The sequence below is a fragment of the Entelurus aequoreus genome, linkage group LG10 (assembly GCF_033978785.1).
Source record: "Entelurus aequoreus isolate RoL-2023_Sb linkage group LG10, RoL_Eaeq_v1.1, whole genome shotgun sequence".
NCBI lineage: Eukaryota > Metazoa > Chordata > Actinopteri > Syngnathiformes > Syngnathidae > Entelurus > Entelurus aequoreus.
In genome coordinates this window covers 11,463,676-11,482,276 of record NC_084740.1, presented here as the reverse complement: position 1 = coordinate 11,482,276, position 18,601 = coordinate 11,463,676, and the positions used below count along the sequence as shown (strand labels likewise).

Below are 18,601 nucleotides of genomic sequence, written 5' to 3'. Positions count from 1 at the left end.
ACAATATTAGCCAGAGACATACTTGCCAACCTTGAGACCTCAGAATTAGGGAGGTATTCAAAAGGCCCGCTGGGGAGGGGGTGTATATATATATATTAGGGATTTCTGATAATGGCCTTTTTGCCGATATCCGATATTTCGATATTGTCCAACTCTTAATTACAGATACCGATATCAACCGATACCGATATATATAGTCGTGGAATGAACACATTATTATGCCTAATTTTGTTTTGATGCCCCGCTGGATGCATTAAACAATGTAACAAGTTTTTCCAAAATAAATCAACTAAAGTTATGGAAAAAAGTGCCAACATGGCACTGCCATATTTATTATTTAAGTCACAAAGTGCATTATTTTGTTAACATGACTCAAAACAGCAGCTTGGAATGTGGGACATGCTCTCCCTGAAATAATCCTGATACCCACTACAACTATGGGAAACACTGTACTTTGACTTTCACAAAGTGCTTTTTTTTTTTTTTTTTTTTAAACATGCCTCAAAACAACAGCTACAAAAACAATGAAGGCACACAGCTTCAGTCCAGAGTATACTATAAACTGGGCTCAATCTGCCCTGTTCTTAACGTATTCGTATGAGTAACAAAAATGTGCAAATAAAAACAAGAACGGCACAAAAATAAAAAACTGCTTCAGTCTAGACTCGTAGATAACACAGCCATCCTTTAAAGTGCATGAACATTAATAAAACTGCTTGAGTCTAGACTAGTAGATAACACAGCCATCCTTTAAAGTGCATGGGGAAAAAAGGCACAAAACATAAATAAAACAGCTTCACTCAGTCCAGACTATTAGTCTATTTGTGCAACAGATGAAGCTCAAAGAGTGGGCTAATTCTTTTTCTCCTTGTCATCACGTGTGAGAGGTAGTTTTTTCTGAATGAAAACAAGCATCTGCAAGGGGTTCTGGGTATTTGTTCTGTTGTGTTACGGTGCGGATGTTCTCCCGAAATGTGTTTGTCATTCTTGTTTGGTGTGGGTTCACAGTGTGGTGCATATTTGTATCAGTGTTAAAGTTTTTTTATACGGCCACCATCAGTGTGACCTGTATGGCTGTTGATCAAGTATGCTTGCATTCGCTAGTGCGTGTGTCAAGCCATAGATAGTATGTGACTGGGCCAGTACGCAAAGGCAGCGCCTTCAAGGATTAATTGGCGCTCTGTACATCTTCCTGCGTCCGTGTACACAACGGCGTTTTAGAAAGTCACAAATTTTACTTTTGGAAACCGATACCGATAATCTTGAAACCAATAATTTCCGATATTACTTTTTAAAGCATTTATCGGCCGATAATATCGGCGGTCAGATATTATTGGACATCCCTAATATATATATATATATATATATATATATATATATATATATATATATATATATATATATATACATATATATATATAGCTGTAATTCACTGAAACTCAAGTATTTCTTATATATATATATATATATGTATATATACAGTATGTATATATATATATATATATATATATATATACATATATATATATATATATATATATATATATACATATATATATATATATTATATATATATATATATATATATATATATATATATACATATATATATATAGCTGTAATTCACTGAAACTCAAGTATTTCTTATATATATATATATATGTATATATACAGTATGTATATATATATATATATATATATATATACATATATATATATATATATATATATATATACATATACATATATATATTATATATATATATATATATATATATATATATATATATATATATATATATATATATATATATATATATATATATATATATATATTAATAAAAGAAGGAGGATAGGGATGATGTTCGTTAAGAAATTATCGATGTTGATGCCATTAGCGAATCCTCTTATCGAACCGATTCCTTATCGAATCTCTTATGGAATCCAGATAGGTTGTTGTGTGTGCGTCTTGTGTGTGCGCCTTGTGTGTGCACTGAGTTCCAAAAGCCATAGATGTTATGTGACTGGGCCGGCACGTTGTTTATATGGAGGAAAAGCGGACGTGACTGAGGACAGCATGCGGCCGTTAAAGGGTGAAGGTTTTAGGTGAGAGAGGACGCTAAAGGCACGCACCTAATAATGTTGTCCGGGTGGAAATCGGGAGAAATTCGCGAGAATGGTTGCCCCAGGAGATTTTGGGGAGGGGCACTGAAATTCAAGACTCTCCCGGGAAAATCGTGAGGGTTGGCAAGTATGGCCAGAGAGGATTTGCGTTTGTGATCGGCATTGAAAGGCAACAATTGACAATGACGATCATGTACAATTTCAAGAAAACCGTCCCATACTGGATCAATCGGCACATTCCCGTTTTGTACGATTTGGTTTTCTTCTGATCCTTAGAACAAATTACTAAAGGAAAACCACTGACTGTATGATACAATCTATTATTGGTCTCATGTGTGGTAGCAGAGCCTAGTGACAAAGAGTGTAGAAACATGATGCTCCAATAGATTAATGTGCGCTATTTATTCGGGACACCCTAAACTCTTGTCATCATCTTGACCGCACATTTATCAAAAGTCTGAGGGGTCATCGTACACCCCTGCCCCTTTTACACACACATGCGTGCACACACACACAACTAAAATAGGACTGCAGCTCTTTTCTGACTGACTGGTCCACTTAAAATGCCACTAAGCTGGAAGACAGGATGTTATCTTGCGCTTTGCTTTGATCTGCAACAACAACAAGCTAGCAGCAAGCTGTAAATAAAACTAAACAATACACTCAGAAGCGATGGCGTACCGTGTGTTTTGACGACTTCTTCCCATGCCAGGAATACATTCCACACAATTAGCTGATCTTTCCTGATTTCCAGAGAGACGGTTTCTATGGAGACACGATGGAGAGGCAGGACTTTTCAAGGGTGAGCATCTATCTAAGCTTGAAAGATCAATGTGAAATATGATCGCTTTCCATTCACAAGCTAAGACGAGGCTATAAGAAATAAACCTCAGGTGGGGGTTTGGTACCTGCTATGTGGGGGCTTTCTGAGGGGTCGAAGGACGAGTTCTGACACGGCTGTTCCTGAGTGGTTTGAGTGACGACGGCAGGCGACGAGGACACAGGGTCGGTGGGTCGTGGGGGCTCCTCTGCTGCGTTTTCCTCTGCGACGGGTGACTCAGGCTTGGGGGCTGAGGTTGTCGTCGCTGCTGGGAAGACAGCGCATGATATCGTCGTCATTAGGGATGACATCATCATTAAAGATGCAATACGAATGAATAGGCATTACTTATATTTCCCTTTTTACCTCCAAATTATACCAAGAGTTTTTTGAGGGGGAATTTTGCCCATCATTTACAATCAACAAGCACACATATGTTTTTCTTTTTTAATGCATTCTAACTAGTAAACAAATGCGAGCTAAAGTTTACTTACAATATTGCCCATGGGAGTCACTTTATACTGCCTATAAATCGCCTAAAACATCCAAACACTTCCATCAAGGTTAAATATACATGTTGTAAGTATATGTCATTTTGTAAATGTACATTCACAATAACATGTAATATTTACATATTTTGGTCATTTTAAGCATTTTGCGGCGCAATAATTTCACATATGCATCACAATGTTCACTTTTTCCTTTGACAACATCACCGATGTTACTCACCACAGACTTCGAGAGAGCCAACAAACATTATAAAACATAACTTACTGTACATTGTCTGCTCTCACTGGAATGCCGACTGACAGGATGTTGATATATTCCCGTTTAGATGAAGAATGACTCTTAATCCTCTTGAAGAAAAAAGGGGGGTGGAACCAAGCGACTTTGTGTCTTTTTCGCCATTTCCAGGTACAAATTGGATGACACTTGACCAACCAAATTCTACTGTGAAGGTGAGAGACACTATTTAAAATTTAGAATAAACTTTCACAAGCCACAAGGCGAGAAAGCAGCTCACCAGTTAATGATGTCAATACAGCAGCACAAGGAAGTTGCCTCTCTCTGATCAATGCGCTGCTAAATGTAGGATTATGTTAGAGCTTATAACAACAATGTCGCTAATAATTGGTTAATATTCAAGTCACAAAATGTAAATGGAGGATTGCTGGTAATTTTTGGAAGGTTACTTATTGGGTTTTATGGTCGGAATAAACGTAATAGACGCAATGACGTCATGGCTCCCATTGGCTCAAGGTAAGCTGACTTTTATTTACGAGTTGGAATGCATTAAAAAAGACACGTGTTCTTGTCTCTCATAAGGATTGTGAATTATTTTTAAAAAAAAGTGCAGTTCCACCTTAAAAGGAACTGGCGAGACTGCATCTACTGGTTGCAGCCAAGCAGTGCACTCCGAAGTGTGCGAAGACAAATGAAGGTAAAGGAAATGTGCTACTTTTCCTACCTGGAAGGATCTGTGTTTGCGATGATGCTAAAGGAAGCGACCCAGTCTGTATTAAACGTCTCTCCTCGCTTTGGATCCCGGCATCGGCCTCTACACTTTGAAGACATGGCCGCATTGTTACGGTCTCAGCTGGCCTCTCCCTTCTTCTCCTCGGGCTTACTGTTCTCATCTCCAGCCTCTCCTGCTCGCTGCTTTCTGACGCTTCCTCGTGCTCGTTGCTCAGGAAGTCGTGGGGGTCCCAGTCAACGTCGGGGGAGTCCAACGACGTGTCTGGGGTGTCCGTGCGCGCAATGGAGACGCGGCTCCCCCGAGAGCTGACCCTACGCCTGTCCCGGTGGCTCCGCGATGCTCCCACAGCCTCGGGCTCAGCGATGGCGATGTAGGAGAAGGTCAGCTCGAGGGAGCTCTGACGCGGCGTGCCCCAGACGGATGGGGACGACGCCAGGGTGTCATCGTCGTCGTAGCCCACCTCCTCGTCCTCCGACCACTCCCTCGCAGTTTGCAGCTCGTATAGCTCCGACTCCTCATTACCACCTGAAGAAATGAAAAAGAACACAAGTGTTGAGACGCACCTCTTTCTGCTAGAATCTGAAGAAGACATGTTGGACAATTGTATGCTTCTCGATTTGTGGGAACAGCTTGGGGAAGACACCACAAAACAAAGTCCACAAATTCATGTTTGGATGAGTTCAGTGTGAAATATGTCAATCAAAATTTTTTTGGAGGAACAAGAACACCGATGTAGAGCCCGGTTCTTACGAGTTATATGTGGCCCTGGTGGTACGTCCTGAATAGGGATGTCTGATAATGGCTTTTTGCCGATATCCGATATTGTCCAACTCTCAATTACCGATACCGATATATACAGTTGTGGAATTAACACATTATTATGCCTAATTTGGACAACCAGGTATGGTGAAGATAAGGTCCTTTTTAAAAAAAATTATAAAATAAGATAAATACATTTTGAATAAAAAATAAAGTAAAACAATATAAAAACAGTTACATATAAACTAGTAATTAATGAAAATGAGTAAAATTAACTGTTAAAGGTTAGTACTATTAGTGGACCAGCAGCACGCACAATCATGTGTGCTTACGGACTGTATCCCTTGCAGACTGTATTGATATATATTGATATATAATGTAGGAACCAGAATGTTAATAACAGAAAGAAACAACCCTTTTGTGTGAATGAGTGTAAATGGGGGAGGGAGGTTTTTTGGGTTGGTGCACTAATTGTAAGTGTACCGGTATCTTGTGTTTTTTTATGTTGATTTAATAAAAAAACAGAAAAAGAAAAAAAAAACGATAATAAAAAAAACGATACTGATCATTTCCGATATTACATTTTAAAGCATTTATCGGCCAGGCCGATATTATCGGAAATCTCTAGTCCTGAATGTTAGTTTGAACAATCAAACAAGCACCCTTACTTTTTCCTCAATTTTGTCCGTCTTTCCCGGTCTTGTTCTTTTCACGGAATTTGCGCTATAGAAAAAAATTATAAATCCTTAAGAGTACTGTCGCTACTGCAGCGATCACTCACTCTGGGCGTGAGCTCATAAGGGAGTGCGACAAGTTGCATGTTAGGTGATTCAATCAAGTCAACAACACGGGACAAGTAGATGGACATGAGTACGTCGGATAAGGCATCCCAGCTAAAAATCCAAACTTTGTGTAAAAAACGATCACATTTCTATCAAATTAATCACACCTTTGCATTTTGATTAATTGCAATTACAATAATCGGACTAAATGACTTGCGTGCATATTTTAAGTATTTTAGACACAAATGCAACTTTATTGTCAGAATGTCTGACAGGAACATTTTTAAAATGTTTTACTTTTATTTATTTTTAAAAACTTGGTTCCAGTTGTATTTAAAGTACCAGTAGAGTGCAAAAACTAGTTGCCTCTACATTGAAGCTATTATTATATATATATGATTTATGACACCAAAAGAAAAGTTTGCGTATAAATAGATAAATAGTATCACTCTCACGGAGGTTCCCGAGCCATTTTGAGAGATAATAAGGACACCAGTCACGTGATCACGTGACGTCGCGCTAGGAACCACAAAGCCCATCCCCATCAACAACAATGCTAATTAAGCAGACTTTGTGAGGGCCAACAACATATACCTTGGGGAAAATTATGAACCAGAATCTTATATTTTTAAACACAAAGAGGATGAGCAATAAGTTTAAGAAGCCGAGGGATGATTGTAGCTTTATTGTGACACTAGAGCATCCGCAGCATTGCTAGCTGCTAAACATACAAACTAACTATAACAAAACAAACACTTACTGTAATATTTCCACTCACATAAAAAAAGTTTAGATGAGTCAATCACAAGAAGGAAGCGTCTTTTGGGTTCTATTTCGCCATCTCAGGGACGTGAATGTCGACTCCCCTGTCGGTCCATTGCCACACGTTTCTACTACCAGGTGGGAGCTGCATGAATTATAATCTAGAATTTACTTTTAGCAAGTTTGAGACGAAGCATAAGCAGCTGTCGGCTCAGTTTGTCAACAATAGTAGCGTAAACTAGCATTATCTTACTGCTATCAATGCACCGCTAAAATAATCTGTCTGCATTGGCTCTTATAATAACGTTATCGCTTATGTTTTGTTAAGTTTCAGGTCATGATATACTGTATATATGGAGTATTGTTGGTGCTTTCTGGATGTTTTTAGAGAGTATAATGAGCGCAACAGAGGACCCTCGATCTGTTAACTCAATTGTTAGATATTTGTTTACGATTTTTAATGCATAAAAAAAACCAAGCAGATGTGTTCTTGTCTTACATAAGAAATGTGAATGAGAGATAGCACATCTCTGTCCAATTATTGCCTATTTCCAGTATGACTGATCTGATAACATTGTCAGAGTGCAGAAGCGTTACTACCGTGATGTCAATCTCCGAAAATAGCCGAAGGTATTCGGAGCGGAATATTCAAAATGGTTGACTGAATTTGTGGCATTTTGTGACGTTTAAACAGCGTTTTTACATACTTTGCAGATTGTAAATACAATTGGATAAGGTTTAATTGATACAATGAAACACAAATAAGCATATACAGTCAACGGATGTCATTGTGGCTTGTGCAGCCCTTTGAGACACTTGTGATTAAGGGCTATATACCGGTACAAAAACTTTGATTGATTGATTGAACTTGTTTTTCCACTTTACTGGTACTTTAAAGTCCTGTCAGAGTTTATTTTGAAGTGAAATTTGCCAGTGAACACACTAGTCACTCATCTTTGGACTGACGTATGCATTGACCTGATCACTGACACTATAACAACCTTGCTGCGCCTTTCAGGTAACCATGCGCCGTTCAGGTAAAAGGGCATGTGCGCTCAAAATAAACTGCGCGATTAATCTCCATTAATACATTATTAATGCGACAATGTTTTATGACTAATTGCATGAGCTAATAATGCATTAACTTCGACAGCCCTAATACATATTTTGACAAATGTGTGACTGACATGAACAAGCTTGAAAAATGTCCCAAATAAAAGCACCGTGAAGGAGCCCAGAATTGTCTTTATTGTCGTTTACAATTTTACAGAGTTCTTCATTAGGAAACTCTATTTTAGACCCAGTAATTGCAGTACATGGGTGTCAGAATGGATAGTGTTGTTGATAATGACTAGCTCATGTGAAAAAAGGAATTAGGTTTGAGTACCATCTAGACCAGGGCTATTCAGCGGGCAAGTTCAGTTAAAAAAAACTTTGAAGTGACAAAACTTTTTGCTGCAGATTCCTAAAAACACTAGAGCACTGTCATATACATAATCTTTGACAGTAGGTTCTTTAAAAACAGCAAGTTCTCACATTATATATACAGCATTAAGACTAATAATTAAGAGAGTAATCCCCCGGTCCTTAGCTCTCTGGAAATGTGGTCTCAAAACAATTAGTTGAATATCCCTGGTCTAGGTCTATACAGGCTATACATATATATGTGTGCATATTATATTAATATAATTGATATGTAATTAATATAATTGGATATTAAGAGTATGTGAAAATTCGACTCCTACTTTTGACTCTTTACTTTTGTGATAACCTCTTTAAAGCTTTGTAATCAATCATAAATATCAAGCAGTTAAAATGCACCAAACATGGATAAGTGTGGAGAGTGTTTTGCATTTTTCCAACATGCATTGTATTGGATTTAAATGGGGGTATTTTTTTATTTTTTATGGTGCTTGGGCCTTTTTTTATGATATCTACACATTTCTGTGAGCGGGTTGTGTTATGTGACCATATGTATTGATATTTTTGTGTTAGTTGCATTTTTTTTGCGCCATGAGTAGGGAAGGTTGCTTGGATTGGGTCATATATATAAAAGATGCGCTGTCCTTGTAAACATTATTCACGGTCATTGACCTGATGTTCTCACATAGTCCTTAAGATGGCTTCGAATTTGCATCAATAAGGTTTATTTTGGAAACACCCCACCGGCCAGATTACAAATCTAACTCTAGATGTCTCACAAGCCAAACTGAAGACGCCGGTGGGCCGCCCATGGCCTGCAGGCCGTAGTTTGGACACCACTAATCTAGGCCACTCATTTTTGATTGTATTGATTTAACTGTGATGCTAGATGAAAGTGAAAAACCCTTAATGTTTACCCATTTTTCTTAGGAAATATTGCATATTTTCAAAAATGCAAATGTGGTGGGGCTGTAAATGAACCCAAAGTGTGACCAGCATGTACGTGTCAAAATTCGAGCAAGATTGGTTGAAAAAACATGGCGGTCATCAAGCAAAATGTCTTTGCAGGGGTACGGGTGGGACTTAACAACTAATTGTCCATAGGTCTAATGGTTAAAAAACTTTTAGCAGGGGTTTCAAACTCTATTTAACTTCATAGTTTAGTGTAATTGCGGCCCGCACACCCTAATAGGTAAATATATAATATAATTTGGCAACATTGAATCCCATTAGACACTAACCACAAAAATGATAGCACAACAAAAACATATTGGGACACACAAAGAGCAACTTCTGTTAAGCAAGCGGATGTTTCTGACCGTCTCCTGGGGAACTTAACGGTGGCAAAACATAAAATTTTCACATTCTATTTTACATTTATAATGAAGAAAGGTCTACCATGGTTAAGGGTCACTATAGCTGCTAGTCAACACATTTACCGTATTTTTCGGAGTATAAGTCGCTCTGGAGTATAAGTCGCACCGGCCGAAAAGGCATAATAAAGAAGGAAAAAAACATATTTAAGTCGCACTGGAGTATAAGTCGCATTTTTGGGGGAAATTTATTTGATAAAACCCAACACCAAGAATAGACATTTGAAAGGCAATTTAAAATAAATAAAGAATAGTGAACAACAGGCTGAATAAGTGTACGTTATATGACGCATAACCAACTGAGAATGTGCCTGGTATGTTAACGTAACATATTATGGTAAGAGTCATTCAAATAACTATAACATATAGAACATGCTATACGTTTACCAAACAATCTGTCACTCCTAATCGCTAAATCCCATGAAATGTTATACGTCTAGTCCCTTACGTGAATGAGCTAAATAATATTATTTTATATTTTACGGTAATGTGTTAATAATTTCACACATAAGTCGTTCCTGAGTATAAGTCACACCCCCGGCCAAACTATGAAAAAAACTGCGACTTATAGTCAGAAAAATACGGTACTCTTGGGTTAAAACGTGATTCCAAAGTGAATACTTTGTGCGGCCCCGACTCCACCTCCAGCGGCCCCCAGGTAATTTGAGTTTTAGACACCTGCTTTAAAGGATATCTGTATTACTGTGTGCTAGCAAGTCTTCCAAATCAGTCTAGCCAATAAATGAAGACACCACTCTCTAGTTGTCTCATCTAAAATAACCAAAGAAGTGTTTTGGTTTTGATGTCTAAACAAAAAGTGCTGCAGCCAAAGTTGGAAAGCCTCTTTGAGAGATCAGAACAAAAGCTCGTCATCACTTGTGGATCTCCAGCGTGAATTGATGCCAGAGTTTGATGATTGTGTTCACTTTTTTAAAAAGCAGACGCTCTTAGTCACATGTCAGAGTATCAGAAATAGCGTTCATACCGTCGGTGCACGGAGGTGTTGAATCTGGAGTGGATGCCACCGAGCCATATTCCTCTGGAAGACAAGGGCAATCATTTGTTATAGGAATATTCATTTTCAAAAATAAAAATGTGTCTTAGTCTGAATTTATAATAGGCTAGCAAAGCAAAACAAGTGTGCAACACAAACACTAGTTAGCCATGTGTTTATTAAAGCGCAGCACAGAAGAATGGAGAGTAGGCAGGATGAAGAGGAGCTAACACATACGATGCTCACGGCAGCGAGCAATAAAAAGCTGCTTGGCTACAACAGAGCACGATGAGATACACAAATATGTTCGAGCAAGGGAAGGAAAGAGAAGAAAAGCAGACTCACGGCAGTGGGAGAATCCTAAAACCTGGCCCATACTCCATCAAGGCATCGCTGAGCCCTCCCAGCCTGGAAGACACCCCCCTCCCTCTCTCCCACCCAGCACCCGCATGTGATACCGTGTGGAAAATCCTCTCTGTGTCGCTGCCTTCTTGCCTGCTGCCTCTGTGGTCCCACGGTGTTCTGTGTGAGCAGCTTCCTGCCTCTGGCCGCCCCGCCCTGACTCGGTCCAGATTCCCCCTCCACCATCCTCTTCCTCCTGCTGCTTGCTCTCTCATCATCATCATCACCATGGCTGCAGCGCTGTTAGAGTTCAGTACGCTACGGTAAACAGGGAGAAGCCGGGCAGCCTGGTCATCTGAGCATCTAAAAGTGGAGGAGGAGACGTCAATAATGCATGAGGTACAACCATGTAGTATCTCACATGGATTATGTTGTGTTTTACCCACATGTTCGAGTCTTTACATTGCACAATGAAGCATGTACACTGACTTTACACATTTAACAGAAAGGTAATACACATAAAAGCACAAGAGTTGAGAGTGGATAATATACTACAAAATACCAAAAGTGTTTAGCGGTGTCCTGCTACTAATGAAGGTGCTTTTTAAACAAAACTTGCTTGACAAACTGAGTAAAATACTGCTTATAAAGCTAAAAACAAAAGTAAATTAAATATTTAGAAAAAAATTGTGCTATCAAATGATTAATTAGTTTAGTATCAGATTAATCACACTTTTAAAATGTGATAAATCATTAAATGACTTGCTGGCATAATTTAAATTCACTTTAAAAAAAGACCCCAATATTGTGACACAAAAGCAATTCATGTGTAAGAATGTCATAAACATTTTTAAATGTTTCACTGTACTTGAATTAACGTCATATGTTTGTTCAAAACGTGCTAATAGTTTTATATAAAGTGAAGTCCCACCGGGGTGCATTTTGTAGCAAAAAGATTGCTCGTGAGCATTAACCGCCAACGAAAAATCGGCACACTAATTGCTAGCTTACAATCGGCGCTCTAATTTTTAGCTGACAACTGGCGCGTCAAATCACTGGCTGACAACTGCCAAACTAATCGCTATCTGAGAACTAACATGCTAATCGCTATCTGACAACTACCGCATTAATCGCGAGGTGATAACTGGTTAATCACTAGCTGACAACCAGGGCGCTAATTGCTAGTTGAAAACTGGTGCACTCATTTTTAGCTGACAACTCGCACTAAATACTAGTTGACAACTGGCGCGCAATGCAAAGGGTAAAAAAGTAATTTGTGATTATAGTATTCCCTGATCACAAGCTATCTTAAATGTTAACATTAAATATTATTATATATTAAATATGTGTTATAATTTATGTTTGAAACCGGCAAGGTACAGTGATAGGGTGGCCATGTTACTGCCAATGTTAATGTGTACAGTCTGACATTTAAATTTGTGGATATCTGGTGGAATGGGGAACATAAACAAAATATCTTAAGTCAGCCAAAAATGTCACAACCCCCCCCCCTGCAGTACCTCTGCCCAGTGGTCTAGTCTAGAGTAGTGGTCCCCAACCTTTTTGTAGCTGCGGACCGGTCAACGCTTGACAATTTGTCCCACGGACCGGTTGGGGGGCAGGGGGGTGTATTTAAAAAAATAATTTTTTTTTTTTTTTTTTTTACATAAATACAATCATGTGTGCTTACGGACTTTATCCCTGCAGACTGTATTGATCTATATTGATATAAATGTATATATTGTGTTTTTTATGTTGATTTCATTAAAAAAAAAAAAATTTTTTTTTTTAATTCTTGTGCGGCCCGGTACCAGTCGGTTGGGGACCACTGGTCTAGAGCATTAATACGATCTAGTGCAGGGGTCTCAAACTCAATTTACCTGGGGGCCACTGGATGCAGAAACTGGGTGAGGCTGGGCCGCAAGAAAAGATTTCTTAAAAAAAAATCTAACATGCACTTTTTAATGAATTCACCTTCTTTGAATGGCTTTCCCGCCCTTGCAACCATCTCACTCACCATGTAGCTAGCTTTGACTGCTGCATCGCTCTTTTCGCTTGCTTTCTTGACGAAATCTTGTTGCCTCAGTAGACTGGTTTTAAAATTTGCAACCCGGTTCACTCTCTCATCTCCCTGGTATTTTGCATACTCCTCAGCATGTCTAGTTGTATAATGACGTTTCAAATTGTATTCATTGTGCACCGCAACTTTCTCTGTATCAACTACAGAAAAGAGCTATAAGGATTATTCATAAAGTAGATTACTTAGAACACACTAACTCGCCGTGGAGTTTACAGTTACGGTAGCACAATTAGCCCCGAACGGGCTAACATCACCACTAACGTGTTACACGTCTGATTCGCCCAGCGACTCTCTGTCGGAGTATCAGCGCTGGGGTCCAGTGCACCACACTTTTGTATTGTCGCTTGCTCCTTCGGCGGAGTGCTTTGGAAGCTACTTGACCGCTCGTCTTCCCCGCCCGGACTGTTTACAACGGGGGCGGGAGCGAGCAGGCGGGCGAGCGAGGGAGGCAGGGAGGGAGGGAGGAAGAGCGTGTGCGGGTGTCGTGGAAAAGCGGCAAAATGTTTGTCTACTTGCAGCACGCAAGTGACGTCAATGCATACTTGCCAACCTTGAGACCTCCGAATTCGGGAGATGGGGGGGGGTTGAGGTGTGTGTGGGGAGGTTGAGGTGGGCGGGGTTGGGGGTAGCGGGGGTGTTTTTGTAGCCCGGAAGAGTTAGGGCTGCAAAGGATTCTGGGTATTTGTTCTGTTGTGTTTATGTTGTGTTTAGGTGCGGATGTTCTCCCGAAATGTGTTTGTCATTCTTGTTTGGTGTGGGTTCACAGTGTGGCGCATATTTGTAACAGTGTTAAAAATAAATAAAATAAAATATGACCACCCTCAGTGTGACATGTATGGCTGTTCCTCAAGTATGTCTTGCAACAACTTGTGTGTGTCTGCAGAAGCCTCATACAACATGTGTCTGGGCCGGCAGGCTGTTAGTATGGAGAAAAATATGATGCAGTGACAATTTCTAGAAGACGCTAAAGGCAGTGCCATCACGTCACCCGTCCTCGATATTGTGAGAGCCTTTACCACACCGTGAATGGTAGATTCCTTTCGTTCCGCACACAACGCTGTCAAGCGCCATTCATTTAAAACTCGCGGGCCGCACTAACAATAAACTGTCATATTAAGGTGGGGGCCGCAAAATAACGTCTCCCGGGCCGCAATTGGCCCGCGGGCCGCGTGTTTGAGACCCCTGATCTAGTGAGTTCTCATGCTGAAGCTGTGTGGTTCTAAACAGTGAATAACCAATGATGACTGAAGTTCCCCACTAGATGGCAGGATTTTCCTTTCTTAAATGACTTGTATGAAATACAGAGCAGCATTTCAATTAAACTCTTACTGGGATAGGCTCCAACTTCAATTCATCCATCCATCCATTTTCTACCGCTTATTCCCTTCGGGGTCGCGGGGGGCGCTGGAACCTATCTCAGCTACAATCGGGCGGAAGGCGGAGTACACCCTGGACAAGTCGCCACATCATCGCAGGGCCAACACAGATCGACAGACAACATTCCCACTCACATTCACACTAGGGCCAATTTAGTGTTGCCAATTAACCTATCCTAAAAAAACAATAAATGGTATTTAATACATAGCAGTGTTTCAGATACTTAAAATATTATATTTGCAATTTTTTTAAAGCAAATAATTAAGTATCTTGAAGTGTCGAACGATTATCAGTATAGGCTTTTTAAAAAATTCGTATTGGTCTTTTTTAAGCAAATACAAGAAAACTATATTAGCAGATACGATATATCCAAAAATAATAGTCGTATTGAAGTAGATAGCAATAACCCAGTATTGACAATGAACATTATTATACTACAATTGAATGTAGCCTTACATGAGAAAAACGCCCTTTTTGCTGGAGCATAAATTCATTTATTTATTTATTTATTTATTTAAGAATCAAAATTACTCTCTCTGTCAATAATATGTTTTGATATCTGACAGGGCATTTTTTTTTGTTCTTTGTGGAAATTCTTCCTCAGTCTGCTCAGCTGTGTTCCCCATGGCGCTCACGCAGCCACGCCCCCTCTTTCCCTTCTTCTAATGCAGTGCCAGTTAGGGATGTCCCGATCCGATATTTGGATCGGATCGGCCGCCGATATTTGCCAAAAAATACGTATCGGCAAGGCATGGGAAAATGCCGATCCAGATCCAGTTTTAAAAAAAACTCTGGTCCGTGTTTTCCAACGCACCGATTTAAATAATACATTCCACTTTTCTGCTGCTCCCTAATTTCTGTTCCGCATTTTCCAGCACACCTTCAACACATCCACAGGTCTGTGGATTCTCACGCAATTGCTTTTAGCTGCTGGCATTACACGACAGGCTCTTCTCACTCTTTTCTGTGTCTCCCTCTCACAGACAGCAAGCGCACCTTCTTACACACGTCACATACTGTCACGTCATACGTCACATATGTATACGCCCTCCCCGAGCAGAGAGGTAGCAGCATGGCTAACGTTAGCTGTGATGCTAGCGCAGCCGTGCGAGCAACGTTCCCTCTAAGGTGCGCGCCTGTGCAATTGCGCACTGCTCAAGCGTCCTCTGCACATAGCAATTATATGCCACGCACAAAATCAAATAAAAAAATAAGCGCATAACAATTTTCGACACACGGACACGACAGAGAAAACAGTTTTCGTCATCATTGTTCAAATATTGTAACGTCTGTCGAGACGCTTATCTCCATTCGGTGCCACACGCCCACACCATCAAAATGCAGAGGCAAAAATTTCCACATCAACACCGTATGAAAAAATTAGTGATTTTTTTAGTTGTGATTTCCTTCTCTGCATGAAAGTTTAAAAGTAGCATATATTAATGCAGTATGAAGAAGAATGTTTTAATGTAGACATGCAAGCCTTGAAAGAAAATTTTGAAAATCAAGACTACATTTCCTGCAAATGGGTGCATTTCTACCCTATATTTTAACTTTAGATTTATTCTCATATCAAACTCTTTTGGCTGTCTTTTTGACACTTACATCCGGCGCCCCCCTCCACACCCCGGATTATAAATAATGTAAATAATTCAATGTGATTATCTTGTGTGATGACTGTATTATGATGATAGTATATATCTGATAGTATATATCTGTATCATGAATCAATTGAAGTGGACCCCGACTTAAACAAGTTGAAAAACTTATTCGGGTGTTACCATTTAGTGGTCAATTGTACGGAATATGTACTTCACTGTGCAACCTACTAATAAAAGTCTCAATCAATCCATCAAAACACATAGAATCATCATACTGCTGTGATTATATGCATCAAGTGTTCATTCAAGGCTAAGGCAAAATATCGAGATATATATCGTGTATCGCAATATGGCCTTAAAATATCGCAATATTAAAAAAAGGCCATATCGCCCAGCCCTAGTTCAATGATGCCATTTCTGTTTGTCATGTATAACTTTGTCTATTTTGTGTTTATCCTTGAATAAACAGGTCAGTTTCTTGTTACCAACCATTGTGTATTATTCAAACTCCCCAAATTCAGCTGGCTAGTTGTTATCAAGAGTACTAAAACCCTTTTCAACATGATTCTGACAACTAAGTAGGCTAAATAACTTTAAACTTTAATACATGCTCGGAAAGGCCAGTATCGATCAGTATCGGTATTGGTCAGTATCGGATTGGAAGTGCAAAAACAATATCGGTATCGGATCGGAAGTGCAAAAACTTGGATCAGGACATCCCTAGTGCCAGTACGTCTCTTCTGCATACCTGTCAAAACTTCCCATTTTTGTCTAGGGCTGCAACAACTAATCGATTAAAATCGATTATAAAAATAGTTGGCAATTAATTTAGTCATCGATTCATTGGATCTATGCTATGCGCAGAGGCAATTTTTTTTAAAATAAACCTTTATTTATAAACTTCAACATGTACAAACAGCTGAGAAACAATAATCAAAATAAGTATGGTGCCAGTATGCTGTTTTTTTTTTTCCAATAAAATACTGGAAAGATTTGTCTCTTTTATCAGGTTATTAATCGATTAATCGAAGTAATAATCGACAGATTAATCGATTATCAAATTAATCGTTAGTTGCAGCCCTATTTTTGTCCTTCTTTTCCGCCGTTTTCCCAGTGCCGCTATGTTTTCACTAATGCAGCAATGTAGTCTGCTTGACAAGCCTCCGCGTCCGTAACACTCGAAATGTGGGCTCTTCTAAGGAGCGCTGCAAGTTTTATGTTCTGCGATTCAATCAAATAACAATGTGACAGTGATGGGTGGACATGAAGACGACAGAAAATATGCATCTGCCAAAAATCCTAACCTTGTATAAATATCTAGACAAATAGACTTATTATAAAGTAAAGAGCAGACAGCAGCTCACACATTCTCATACTTTCTGTAACATCCAAGAATAAATTATTATTATAATTATATTTCAAGGTTCCTCACGAGGGAACCTAATAATAAATCTATAAACTGCTATAAAATTGTGATTGAGCGGATGGCGAGTTCTTGTGAAGTTTTTCTCCAGTCAAGGCCATGAAACTATTATTTTTAATATTTTTATTGATTTGAAATATCTCATATTTTTACCAATTTTCCTGGGAGATTTCCCATATTTTGAAATGCAATGGTTAAGCTCCTCTTACCCGCAGCATTAGACACACAAGTGATAATGAAATACCCTGATGTTGTTTGGTGCTAAATTAACCACAACATTAGCGCTGCATAAAACATTATTTGCCTGATTTACTAAGATCCAAACACTATAAAATAGCATGTACTATTAGTGGGCGTGGTGCGGGTGACTTACCAAGACTGCGTGTGCAATTGTAAAGTGGTGCAGACCGCCTTATTTAAATGAGGATTTTGCGTGTACTATAAGGGTGTCACCACGGAGACACTCATTTACTGCACATTCATGGCGTTTTTCTATGTTTTCAAACAAGCAGGAGACATGTACCACTTTTTATGGGCATTTTAGCAGCTGTGGTGCATCCATCCATCCATTTTCTACCGCTTATTCCCTTCGGGGTCGCGGGGGGTGCTGGAGCCTATCTCAGCTACAATCGGGCGGAAGGCGGGGTACACCCTGGACAAGTCGCCACCTCATCGCAGAGCCAACACAGATAGACAGACAACATTCACACACTAGGGCCAATTTAGTGTTGCCAATCAACCTATCCCCAGGTGCATGTCTTTGGAGGTGGGAGGAAGCCGGAGTACCCAGAGGGCCCAGCAGTGGTGCAGTGCATTTACATTAACACCACTTCTTTTTCCCCTACCGCTGAAGGTGCATGGAAGAGAGGCTGCAGTCATTCCGTTCAAGTTGCAATCAAATTAATTCTTTAAAAAAATTGTTTTTATACAAAAAAATATTAATAACATATATTGTATGTGAAAAAAAATAACGTAATTTAAAAAAAAGTACTAAAGGACACCAAAACGCTTTGTAGTAGAATTTCTGACCTTTGACCTATATTGCATGTCTAATAAGAATGTATGCTCATTTAATTTCTCTTCTATTCTGTGCCAGTGGGACAAAAGTGAATATTAAGTCGTGCCAACCTGTCTACAGAATGTTTAGAATTTCCAAATATGACTAAGAGATACAAGGTTGTTTTGGAACAGACAAAACCAAAACAAAACAATCATGACACATTAGATAAACAATGACGCACAAGAGACATATAAAAAATGGCAGA

General features: G+C 39.3%; 1 protein-coding gene and 1 long non-coding RNA gene across 3 annotated transcripts in view; both read right to left on the bottom strand.

Moving 5' to 3' along the window:
• Positions 1-3,038: 3,038 nt before the first annotated feature.
• LOC133658265 (reticulon-2-like) lies at positions 3,039-10,935 on the bottom strand. Of its 2 annotated transcripts, none has more exons than XM_062060110.1 (5): positions 10,859-10,935; positions 10,505-10,558; positions 4,573-4,946; positions 4,413-4,507; positions 3,039-3,212 (listed from the first exon to the last, which is right to left on the bottom strand). In XM_062060110.1, exons 1-5 carry the CDS (start codon positions 10,887-10,889, stop codon positions 3,182-3,184), a joined length of 585 nt encoding a protein of 194 aa, XP_061916094.1. In that variant the 5' UTR covers positions 10,890-10,935; the 3' UTR covers positions 3,039-3,181. The 2 variants fall into 2 exon arrangements, with proteins under 2 accessions (XP_061916094.1, XP_061916095.1); XM_062060111.1 differs by having other exon boundaries at positions 3,039-3,209.
• Positions 10,936-11,014: 79 nt separating this feature from the next.
• LOC133658266 (uncharacterized) overlaps positions 11,015-18,601 on the bottom strand; it is a 30,938-nt gene continuing 23,351 nt past the window's right edge. Inside the window, exon 5 of the long non-coding RNA XR_009827439.1 lies at positions 11,015-11,218. This is a non-coding gene — a long non-coding RNA (uncharacterized LOC133658266). The remainder of the gene's footprint in view (positions 11,219-18,601) is intronic.